This window comes from Triticum urartu, chromosome 4A, assembly GCF_056163025.1.
Source record: "Triticum urartu cultivar PI428250 chromosome 4A, HENAU_Tu73, whole genome shotgun sequence".
Classification (NCBI taxonomy): Eukaryota; Viridiplantae; Streptophyta; class Magnoliopsida; order Poales; family Poaceae; genus Triticum; species Triticum urartu.
In genome coordinates this window covers 22,124,379-22,135,133 of record NC_141876.1, presented here as the reverse complement: position 1 = coordinate 22,135,133, position 10,755 = coordinate 22,124,379, and the positions used below count along the sequence as shown (strand labels likewise).

General features: G+C 49.4%; 2 protein-coding genes across 2 annotated transcripts; one reads left to right on the top strand and one right to left on the bottom strand.

The window, feature by feature from the left end:
• Positions 1 to 1,058: 1,058 nt before the first annotated feature.
• Positions 1,059 to 5,352, top strand: ATCES1 (Alkaline phytoceramidase (aPHC)). Its single transcript, XM_048713297.2, has 3 exons — positions 1,059 to 1,213; positions 2,008 to 2,350; positions 4,425 to 5,352. The coding sequence occupies exons 2-3, from the start codon at positions 2,082 to 2,084 to the stop codon at positions 4,939 to 4,941; spliced, it is 786 nt and encodes a 261-aa protein (XP_048569254.1). The 5' UTR covers positions 1,059 to 1,213; positions 2,008 to 2,081; the 3' UTR covers positions 4,942 to 5,352.
• Positions 5,353 to 6,917: 1,565 nt separating this feature from the next.
• On the bottom strand, positions 6,918 to 10,436 carry OXS2 (CCCH-type zinc finger protein with ARM repeat domain-containing protein). Its single transcript, XM_048713298.2, has 2 exons — positions 10,060 to 10,436; positions 6,918 to 9,775 (listed from the first exon to the last, which is right to left on the bottom strand). The coding sequence occupies exon 2, from the start codon at positions 9,747 to 9,749 to the stop codon at positions 7,512 to 7,514; it is 2,238 nt and encodes a 745-aa protein (XP_048569255.1). The 5' UTR covers positions 9,750 to 9,775; positions 10,060 to 10,436; the 3' UTR covers positions 6,918 to 7,511.
• Between the last annotated feature and the right edge of the window lie 319 nt (positions 10,437 to 10,755).

Genomic DNA, 10,755 nt, shown 5'->3' with positions numbered 1-10,755 from the left:
CAGCTAAATTAGATTTCTTGGTGAAAAGCGGCTTGCACATGGACCACATGTTTACAGTGTTTTTGATACACAAGATCTCAGATGTAACCTCACTTGTCTTTTTGGGAAAATACTCTGACATAATCCGAATAATTATGTGGCATGATGAGACATATCACTGGAAAAATGGTCCACATCCACCTGCGCCAAATACAAATGTGTGATAATCTTAAGTTGCAAAAATGGGCCGACACCTGTACCAAGTCATAATCAACAACAATAATCAGATGTCGGCGATGCGATGCGATGCCTGTAAAATTGTTTTCGAGATGTTGCGCGCCTCGATGACAGATGACAGGTGCCTCGGAGGCATACGAACCACACCTTTACAATGTTTTCGACACAAGATCAAAGATTTTATCCTCGTTTGTTTGGGAAACTAGACGATGTCCTGTGAGTTATCACGAGAAACCGTGTTTATTAAAACAAACATATAAACGTGCGTTTGAAAAAACAAACGTATATGTTGTCAGTTTATATTTTAAAACAAGATAAACTTGTGAAGCATGTGACAAAATAACGTATAAAAAAGAGAAGGCATTTAAATCGGACTTAACACGGCACCATCTATTTACATGACATAATTCGGGATGGAGGGAGTACTCTAGGAGATATTCTCATCGAGTAACGAGGCACACGGTCCGGTCGGTAGCAATGGCTAGACGACGGGATCATGAGGGAAAATGGTCCCTTGTAGTATATTCTTCTCCACTAAAACACAATTTGCTATCCCTCAAAAAAAAAAACACAATTTGCTAGCTAGGGGGTATATACACGGCCGGACGCGTGTACCGCCGTACGGGCCCCGGCGCACGGCCGCCGGCCACCGCGGAAGGCCGGCCGACGACTGTCGCCCCCTCCCGTCCAGCGGGCCCCACGCGCTAGGCCCGCGGGCCACGCCACGGCGAATTTTCTTTTTATAACAAAAAATAACTCCAAGGAGCCAGCGCGCACCGAAGAGAAAGACGCGTGGAGGAAAGTTAAAAGGAAAAGGGAAAAGGTTAAAAAAAAAGGAAGACAGCGACGGATCGATCGGGAGCGAGCGAAGCGAACAAAAGCGCCCCACGGACCTCGCCGTCCTTCTCCATGCCCTAGCGCGCACAGCACGGCACAGCCCACCAGCAGGAGCGCCGCGCCGCGCCGCTCCCCTCCCCCCTTCCCTGCCCGCCCCGAGGTAACCAACCGCCCCCCCCGATCCCTCTCCCCTCCGATCAAAACCCTAGCCTAGCCTAGCCGCGGGTTCTCCCCGCCCCCTCCCTCCCTCCGGTCGTTCCGTCTGGTCTCGGCGATCTGAATTTCTGCACGGGCGGTCTCCCACGAGGAGTGGGGTGTCGCGGTCGCGCCGACGGTGTCGGGATCGGCGGCCCGCCAATCGCCGCGGCGGGGGAGTGGTCCGCGTTTCTCCGCTGATTCGGCCTCCGCCGCTGGCAGATCTGTTCGGAAGCGTGCGTGTGGGGTTCGGTCTAGAGGTCTGATCGAGGTTCTGCCCGTGCCGCGGGGGTTGGCCGGGGGATTCAGAATCGTCGATGCCGAATTTTGCTATGGCGAATCTGCACCTCTGACGGGATCTGCGGGTGCTGCTGGATTCTGTTGTAAGAGCGCCCACCTTAAGGTGGTTGCAGTTGCGTTTAATTGTTAGGTCTCCTTCGAGCCCTCGCCGAGTAAGAGTTATGTAGAGTGTAGTTGTGCTTGCTGCGAGCCGTTTGATGATGTTGACTTGGATTATTTGCGCCAAGAGGAGGTGTTGCGCCTTTATTATTATTATGTTACTGCATTACTGGGAAAATTACCCTTGCCTTTTATGGATGAATAGGATAATTGATGGAAGCGTCAATTACCTTTTAACGACTTTTTTACCTGCTGTACCCGCCACATGCCGACATTTTTGACACCTTGTACACGCAGGAGTATGATTAACTACCACTAGAACTGTGTCGGTCTTAACAAAGTTACGTTTCATTTCTGCAGGTCTTTGGTTTGCTGCCCTCCAACACCGTGCTGTGACATAGCCTCTTGATAGCATACCAAGTCAAGAGGTAATCATGGCCGATTCCATGGCGGATTCGATGGTGGCGAGCTTCTGGGGGCCGGTTACATCAACCACTGAGCTGTGCGAGGAGAACTATGCGCGCTCGTCATACATCGCAGAGTTCTACAATACTCTCTCTAATGCCCCGTGCATTCTTCTGGCGCTTATTGGGCTCGTGAATGCTCTCCGCCAGCGTTTTGAGAAGCGCTTCAGCGTCCTGCACATATCCAATATGATACTTTCTATTGGGAGTATCATCTTCCATGCAACCTTGCAACATGTGTAAGTTTTTAGTTAACTGTACTGGTATTCTCGGTTGGTATTAATTGTAATCATGCAATTCTGGGAGTTAGCCCTTTTGCTTGTTGAATGTTGTTCTTTCCTACTACGCGCATCTTGCAAATTGTGCACACAATGATTGAGTGGGTTTTGGTTACAACATTTTATCTCATGTGGTAGAAACTAGGGTAATTTCCTCTTTCTTTTTTATTAGTTATGGCTTTGCTTCAAAACATCAAAGTTAAAATTTAAGCTCCCTACCATTTTGAGGAGAAAAAAGCTCTACAACGCCAGTTGTTAATTTGCTCAGAGGTGGTTTCTTCCTTCACCGTGACCATTTTCATTATCTTTTTGGCTGATGTTCTCTCTACAGTGGTTACAGCTTAGTAAGTGAACATGATGTAGTATTGGCGACTATAAATTATTGAAATACAGAGAACGTATCATTATTTGTAGATCTGAGTTTGTTAGGTACTATCTCCCATGACACACCTTTTACATTTAGCGACTCGAGCTTGCATTTGATTGAGAGTTTCGGATTACAGAAAATAAATGCACCTTTTATGAACCTATATTTACTGCCATTTGAATCATTTGCAGAAGATATTTTGTTAACATGAATTTGTGTTAAGTTTGTATTAGTACTATAATATATTGCGCCCTGCTATTGTGATTGTTATCTTGCCGTTCTTGACCTGAATTTTTCTTTGATCTCGCTGCTGTGGATATTCAAACAAGTGCATTTTACTTCCGCTGACTATTGCTTACAACAGTGTTGTTATTATCCGTTGCACAAAGCCAAAAGCCATAAACAATACATTCTTTGTTACTTCTATGTGATTCTGTTAGAGCACCTTGTAAATTTTTGGTGAACGTTCCCTTTAATAATTTGAAAATTTCCCTACTCTGAGAAGTTACAAAAATACAGGCAAATTACAAACAAAACAGGACCGTCTTTATAGGTTGAAAACTTGGGTACAGAAGGTTGCATTGATAAATTACAAGCCACATTAGATTGTTTTCTCCATTGAGTCTTGCTTTCAAAATTCTATGCTTATTTGATGTGATGCACTGATGAGTGAATATGCACTTGCGCACCCCAACGAGTGATTTATTTGGAATGTTTTGAATTAAAAATTGGGCATGTTTGTACTTATGCCCTGGCTGACCATCAACAACTGGTGCAGCTGTTCATTGCTGAAATGGTGTCTGCGTTAAATGGTTTTCTTATGTTTATGACAAAATTTCAGTAGTTACAGGCGCTCACTATTTGCCACTCCTGTTGGTCCTTCAAAAAATGCATTAGGGTAATCTAGCTGCCTTTTGGTTGGCAAATTAGTAAATTGGAAGTCTCCCGGATAAAGCAACTTACGTGTTTTGGTGGACACATGAGGCCCCTCCGAATGCTCCACCTTGTACAGGTGCTAAGGCTGCCATGTAGGCTAAAAGTCTGATGTGGCAAGGTAATTAAGAGGAGAGAGGTGAGTGGTGACCCCAGGAAGAAACAATGCCAAGCGCGAGAACCTAGGCAAAACATTTAAATGGAAGAATCCCACCAATACATGAAGAACTTTAGTTGCAAAATTATTAAATGAAGGATGCTTAGCACCAACAAGTTAAGCACCTATGCATTGGGGCTTTAGTTGCTAAAGTTTTTAATGTGCTTAGCACCTCATGTAAGCACCAATGCATTGGAAGTAGCCTGATGCACATCATTAGTTACCACTTACCTCCTTAACAACTGTCTGTGCTGCATGTACTTTGAATTATAAATACCATATCCATTACATCACAATCACAATCAGTGAGTTGCTTCAAGTACTATGTAGAGGGGATGCATTCCTGTAATTAAGACCATGATGTGCAAGTTAAAATTCATTCTCTCTTAATCTGTTGAGTAAAGGCTGTGCATTTGATTCCTCATGGATCATCACAGGCATTTTCTTGGTGTGCTTCTCAGTTTCAGCATGTCTAACTTCAGCCAAATTCTTCATATTATTTTCTTTCTTTTTTGCTTTACTGCATGCAATATATAATATAACATATTGATTTGTGTTGGCCATATTTTGTTTTCCAGCTTACAGCAGAGTGATGAGACTCCAATGGTGTGGGAAATCCTCCTATATCTGTATGTCCTTTATTCACCAGACTGGCATTACAGGAGCACCATGCCTACTTTCCTTGTCCTATACGGTGCTGCATTTGCTGTAGTTCACTTCTTCGTGCGATTCCAAGTAGTATTCAAGTTGCATTACATTGGCCTCTGCCTTCTGTGCATCCCGCGGATGTACAAGTACTACATTCAGACGAAAGACCTGGCTGCCAAGAGGCTCGCGAAGCTGTGGGTTCTTACCATATTCCTGGCGACAGTTTGCTGGCTAGTTGATCGCATCTTCTGTAAGAAGCTCTCGCTCTGGGTCATCAACCCGCAGGGACACGCATGGTGGCATGTGCTTATGGGCTTCAACTCGTACTTTGCAAACACATTCTTGATGTTCTGCCGAGCTCAGCAGCGTGGGTGGGAGCCGCGCATTATCCACCTCTTTGGATTTTTGCCTTATGTCAAGATTCAGAAATCCAGAAAGAGGGAGTAAGTCATCTGTCGAGTCGATCAGCGGTGTTCTCCAGGACCAGAAATCTAATGCCCACCAAGCGCGCAAAAAAACAAGCGGTGGCATTTTTTGTAAATGGGCTTCCAAGTGATTACGGACTACAAATGAATGTCAGTCAGTGATGTCTCGATTGATTTTGGTAACTTTTAACTAACGCCCTGTTTTGTACCATACTTGATTTCAACCAGAGATTAGCTGGAGTGTCCGTCTCTTACTTTCAATCTTGCAGCAGTTTGTCTTTGCGAACTTATAGGACTTCATATTTTTATTCTTTGAATTTGACTTGAAATGGGATTGAATTGTATTAGTTTAACTTACTGCTGGGGTTGGATGGTGTCAGATTCATGTTCGTGGTAACAGTTGATTCTTTGGTTAATCGATGCTATTTGTGAACTAGTGCCTGAAGGCTGGTGTGTATTACGTTTGATCTTTGTGCACCTGCTGATTGTGGAAGCATGGCTACGAGTCTTAGAGCAATTTTATTTTCCTAATTGTTCATTGAACTTGCTCACACAGGCAAAAGGGTAGCCATCAAGGTGCTGAAAGTTGAAAACGAAGGTTGAAACGCACACATTTCTGCTCGCCATTGGTTTTCTCCTGGTTTTTGAATTAACTGGGCGATTCTCTTCTTAATTAATTTGATTGATGGGGCAACACTTTTGCCTCCGTTTAGGAGAAGAAAATTCTGCTCATGGTGTCATCACCCTATACCATGCTTCTGGCCTGTGCACGTCATGCCTGTACTTGTCTAGTGATAGTCTTGATGGAATGATGGGACCCTTGAGTGCCAATGTCGAATCAATGCTTCAGCCCATGAGCCATGTCTATGAGGCTGCCGACTAGGAAGGAGTGGAAATCGACACAGTAGTTAGTTTTGGGGACAGGGATTGAAGGAAAGGGGATCGTAAGGGCAACTCCAAACGGGAGTCGCCAAATGTCTGAAGCAGCGTGTTCGGACATTTTTTGCCATCCACAGGCAGTCCTCAAATATCTGTAAACTAACCTGAACGTTTGAAATCCCACAAACAGCCCCCAAACTTATAGGAGGTTGTGCCTAAGACCAACGACAAAGCGCTCTGAACTTAGGGAAGGATGGGGGGAGTCCGGACACACGAACTCAGTCTTGAACCCATCATAAATTCATTTTGTATCTTTCTTTTCTCTGATCTCTGCATTGGACAAGGGACGGATATTTCTAATGCTAACCTGGACGTTTGAAACCCCACCAACAGCCCCCAAACTTAGAGGAGGTTTGGGGGCGTCCAAACACCCTAACTCAGCCTCAGACCAACCACAAACCGCCCCGAACTTATGGAAGGGTTGGGGAAGTCCGGACACACGAACTCAGCCTTGAATCCATCATATAAACTCATTTTCCATCTTTCTTTTCTGTGATCTCTGCATTGGACAAGGGACGGATATTTGTTGGAAGGCCGGCACCATCATCGCTGTCCGCAAACACATCCGGACATTTGAGGAGGTTCGTTTTGGTGACCTCCCTTGGAGAAAAAGTACGTTCCAAACAATATTCTACCTCTAGAACCGCCTCACTGTCAAAAACCGGTGCAATAATAAGAATCATATCGCGGCTACGCGTCCTCCGAATGCCGGCACGAATTCGAATCAAGATCTAGGGTGAAAACGGGGATAAGATTCCACGATCTCCACACTGACTAGTCGGCGCATTATCTCGCTCACACTTGGCCAATAAAAATGCACCCACAACCGACTCCACCACGTGCACCCCACTACCCCTGAAATTCCTTCTATCTACCAGTCAAGAAACAAAACCCTGGTTGCATCGACCACCAGTCACAAGAAATTCAGGAGCACTTGAGATGAACCAAGATTCGACAGCGAAAAAAATAAACCGAAACGATTTCACATTATTATCATTGCAATTATCATCCATGAACAATAGAGGAATCAACAACATCTTCTGACCAAAAACAAGGCCATGGTGTAAATCCTCTCACAAATCATGTTGAAGGAAGAATTAAAATTAAAACATATTTGGGGACCTGGAACTATAGCATGCCCGGGTAACCATTTATACCCCGTCAGTACATCAAGTATCCATGTCATCACAACAATAAACAAAATAAACAGCAACCACCAAGGTAAAAAAAAAAGGAAAGAATTCTGGCATGGCACATGAGCCTTCTTCTTTTAAAATTTAATATAACAGGGTTAATTAACAGAATAGACAACTAAATCTTTTTTGGCTGATGAGATGAACTGAAGCTGCCGGGGTGCGATTCTCTCTACCTCCGTTCGGCCCCAAACTGAGGTAGGTAACTCCACTCTTTAATTTAACCTCCTACTGGAAATGGAAACTCAATAGTTGTGTATTGATTTACCTCCCAAAAATTAACGAAAACCAATCCCTGAATCACCGCCTTCAGCTATCCATCCATCCTTTTCGCTTGCTTGCTTGCTTGTTGACTGACCACCGCAATGAACAGAAAATCAAAAAAATACTTGCAATTCTTCTTTAGCTAACAATGGTAACTTCTTCTCGCACCTCCCCCCGGGCTCGTCTGGTTGTTCGTCTATGTTGCTGCTAGACTACCAATCTGCTCGTCAAGCTGCATCTGCTCGAGCAGCGCTCCAATAACCGCGGCTTGGTCATGTCGGTTCAGCTGCGTGCTCACACTGGGGCCTTCACCATTACTTACACCGGGATGCATTTGAGGTGAAGGTCTAACAGAGTTGTTGATGGATTCAGCTGTGGTCACTTGCTTCTCTGGTGGAGACTCCTTGACCAGTGTGTGCACCCAGGAGAGATCTGGGTCGTCGCCGCCTGATCTCAGCTCAAAGGAAGATGACCGGCGAAGCTTACCCAATTCTTCACCGTTGACGCCCCAATCCGGTGCCCCTGAAGGAGATCCCCACTTGGACCATGATGAGCTCAGAGGAGAGCCAACAGCAGCCGATGCTCTTGCAGCACTGGGCCCGAGATCGCGAGAACTGAGGCTCCTCATTGTCTGCTGGTGCTGTTGGTGCTGCTGCTGCTGTTGCTTCTCACGCTGGGCAAGGGCGGCAGCTAGGTGGGAGTTCATCGGTGACCCAGATTCGACGCAGCGGGGGGACATCCGGCCAGGGGAGGATATCCCAAGTGATGCTTGCAGGAGGGATGAGCGTGAATGCATCTGCTGGTTATCCACAGCCTTTGGCGAGAACCCTGTGTTGATTGGTGAAAGAAGTTGCTGCTGTTGCTGGAACTGGTTAAGGATAGCAGCCTTCTGGGAAGGTGAAAACATAGCACCCTGATCAGCATTGTTGTACCTCGGGGACGAGACCATCTCAGCAGAGAAGAGATCATCCAGGTTTGAAGGGTTCAGACTCTTGGTCCGAGAACTGTGGTTCCCTCCTGCTGATGAACCAAGACGCGAGTAGCACAGATCGTTTATAAGCTGGGAATCAATATCCTGCAACAGGGAGTAGTCATCCACAGGCATATCCCTTGCATTGAGTGAGCTTCGGAGTCTGCTCGACTGAAGGCTGCTGCCCGGAAGGTGTAGCGTCGGAACATTTGGCTGCTGCCAGCCCAGAGAAGGGGGCATCCCATTGCCAGAAGGAGACCTCGGTGGGGTAAATGGGGACATGACTGCCGAGACCGATGACGGAGAACCGGGCATCAAGCCCATTGCTGCTGCCATCTCCATTGCAGCTGTTGCTGAGGCCCTAGGGGATGGCACCGCAGACCCAGTGGAGACATACAGCGGGCGGAGCTCATCGGTGGTGTGCGCAAAGAAACAGACGCGGCGATTGCAGCCGGTGCCATCCTTGCAAAGGCGAGTGCGGTATTGCGCTGGGTGGAGCCAGCACTCAAACACCCCATGAGCATACTCACACATGTCTCCACGCCGGCACACACCCTTTCTGAAGTCAGGGCATGGAACACAACTGTAGTGATACTTGCGCGGATCGCGGCGCCGAGCGTTCTCCCCAGGGTGCACAAAGGGGCACTCGGTCCAGTCATGCGAGTATGCCCGGGAGCACGGCCTGATCTTGAAGGAGTACATGCGGAACTCATCAGAGGCATAGATGCTGTTCTTGATATCCGGCAGGGATGGATCCACTGGGTATTCCTTCTTCTCTGAGGTTGCAACCCTCGGCAGGTCTGGGAACTTTGACATCATCATCACAGCAGCTGATGGAGACCGGGCGTCCTCAGCGGTGGGTGATGACACCGGCGACGAGGTCAGGTTTGTGGCCCTGGTCACCACCCGGAGCACGCCATGCCCAGACTTTGGGAGCCCAAGCAGATCTTGGAGGGCGATCTTCGCATCAATCATCTTTGGCGGCACAGAGATCACATCGGCCGGACGGCACCCGGACGCATCTGCGGCATCGGCGTCAGCCCCGGCCACCAGAAGCAGCCTGACGGCCTCGACGGCCGAGGACGAGCCGCCAGAGGCGGCGCAGTGGAGGGCGGTGGTGCCGTCGGGGCCGCAGCGGCGGTTGACGTCGACGGAGGGGACGGACAGCAGCAGGCGGAGCGCGGCGAGGCTGCCGTAGGTGGCGGCGACCATGAGCGGGGTGCGCTGCTCGAGGGCCTTCCGGCGGCCGTACCAGAGGCCGGCCTCGTCCGCGGCGGCGGGGGGCGCGCGCTCCAGCGCGCGGCGCAGGCCGTCCGCGTCGTCGTCGGCGGCGAGCTCGAGGAGGCCGGCGAAGGCGTCGTCCGTGTCGACGGTGAGGTGCCTGGCCATCTCGGCGACCGCATTCTTCTTGGGCGTCGTCGCGGCGTCGGCGCCGGCCGCCGCGGGGATCGGCGCGCCGTTCATCTTCTTGGCTCGCCGGATCGAAGCGACTGAACCAAAAAAACATGAGTCAAGAAGCCAGTCAAGCGAGGTCCGAAATAGCACGGCGAGATGGACTGGAAACCTGCCGAATCGGACGCGAAATACAACGGGAAAGGGAGGAAAAACCGAGGCTACAAAAATGGAAGCGCGGCGACCGAATCCACGGAAAGATCTCCGGGGAAGCAAAAACCAATCTTTGGCTAGATCAGGAGCCCGTCAAAGCTCGGGCCCTCGGCCGGAGCCGCCACCCGGCAGATCGGAGCGAGGAGAGGGGGACGGAGCGGAGCCTGACCTGTGCACGGCGGCAGCTTGTGGCGCGGCGGACCATGTCAGTAGCACGCCATGGGCGACGTCGCCGGCGGAAAGATCCCGGAAATCTCCACGGAGAGCCGAATCTGGGGAGAGCGGGAGGGCGTGGTGGTGGGTGGAAGCGGCCGGCCGGCGCGGTGTTCAGGGCAAAGATTTGGGGGCGATCTATCTACTATCCCCTATCCGGTTCGCGATTGATGGGGGAAGAAGAAGCGGAAGCATGGGGTGTGTGCGGGGAGGGGAGAGAGAGAGGGCAGTAAAAAAGGGGAAAGTTGAGGAGAGAGAAAGGGAGTGGGGGTGTGGCTATCGGAGTGGAGTTCTCGCGGCGACACACACACACCCTCTCTCTACCCCCCCCCCCCCTCTCCCCTGTGAACGTGCATCAAATGGATAATTTGGTTGTGCTGCCTAGTGTTGAGTGTGTGCACAAGTAGTAGTTGCTTGGTTTAGCAAAATTGCATGGCTATTCCTTCGTTGCATGAAAATTTACCGCATCGGTCGACTGCTAGCCGCGGTCGAGGCAGAGACGGGGACGTCGTGGCCGGCGCACGGTGTCGCATGTGGAGACGAGTCGGAAATTTGACGATTCGGGAGGGAAGGAGGGGGGGGGGGGGGTCGATGGCGACGAGGGTCATGGCGGGTATAAGGGGATGGTCCAGGGTGGGCGAAGGCGGCGGCT

Excerpts from the sequence above, each read along its gene's own strand:
- ATCES1 (XM_048713297.2), top strand. The coding sequence starts at position 2,082 with ATGGCCGATTCCATGGCGGATTCGATGGTGGCGAGCTTCTGGGGGCCG. Across the intron at positions 2,351-4,424 it reads CATGCAACCTTGCAACATGT|CTTACAGCAGAGTGATGAGA; the intron begins GTAAGTTTTTAG and ends TTTGTTTTCCAG.
- OXS2 (XM_048713298.2), bottom strand. The coding sequence starts at position 9,749 with ATGAACGGCGCGCCGATCCCCGCGGCGGCCGGCGCCGACGCCGCGACG.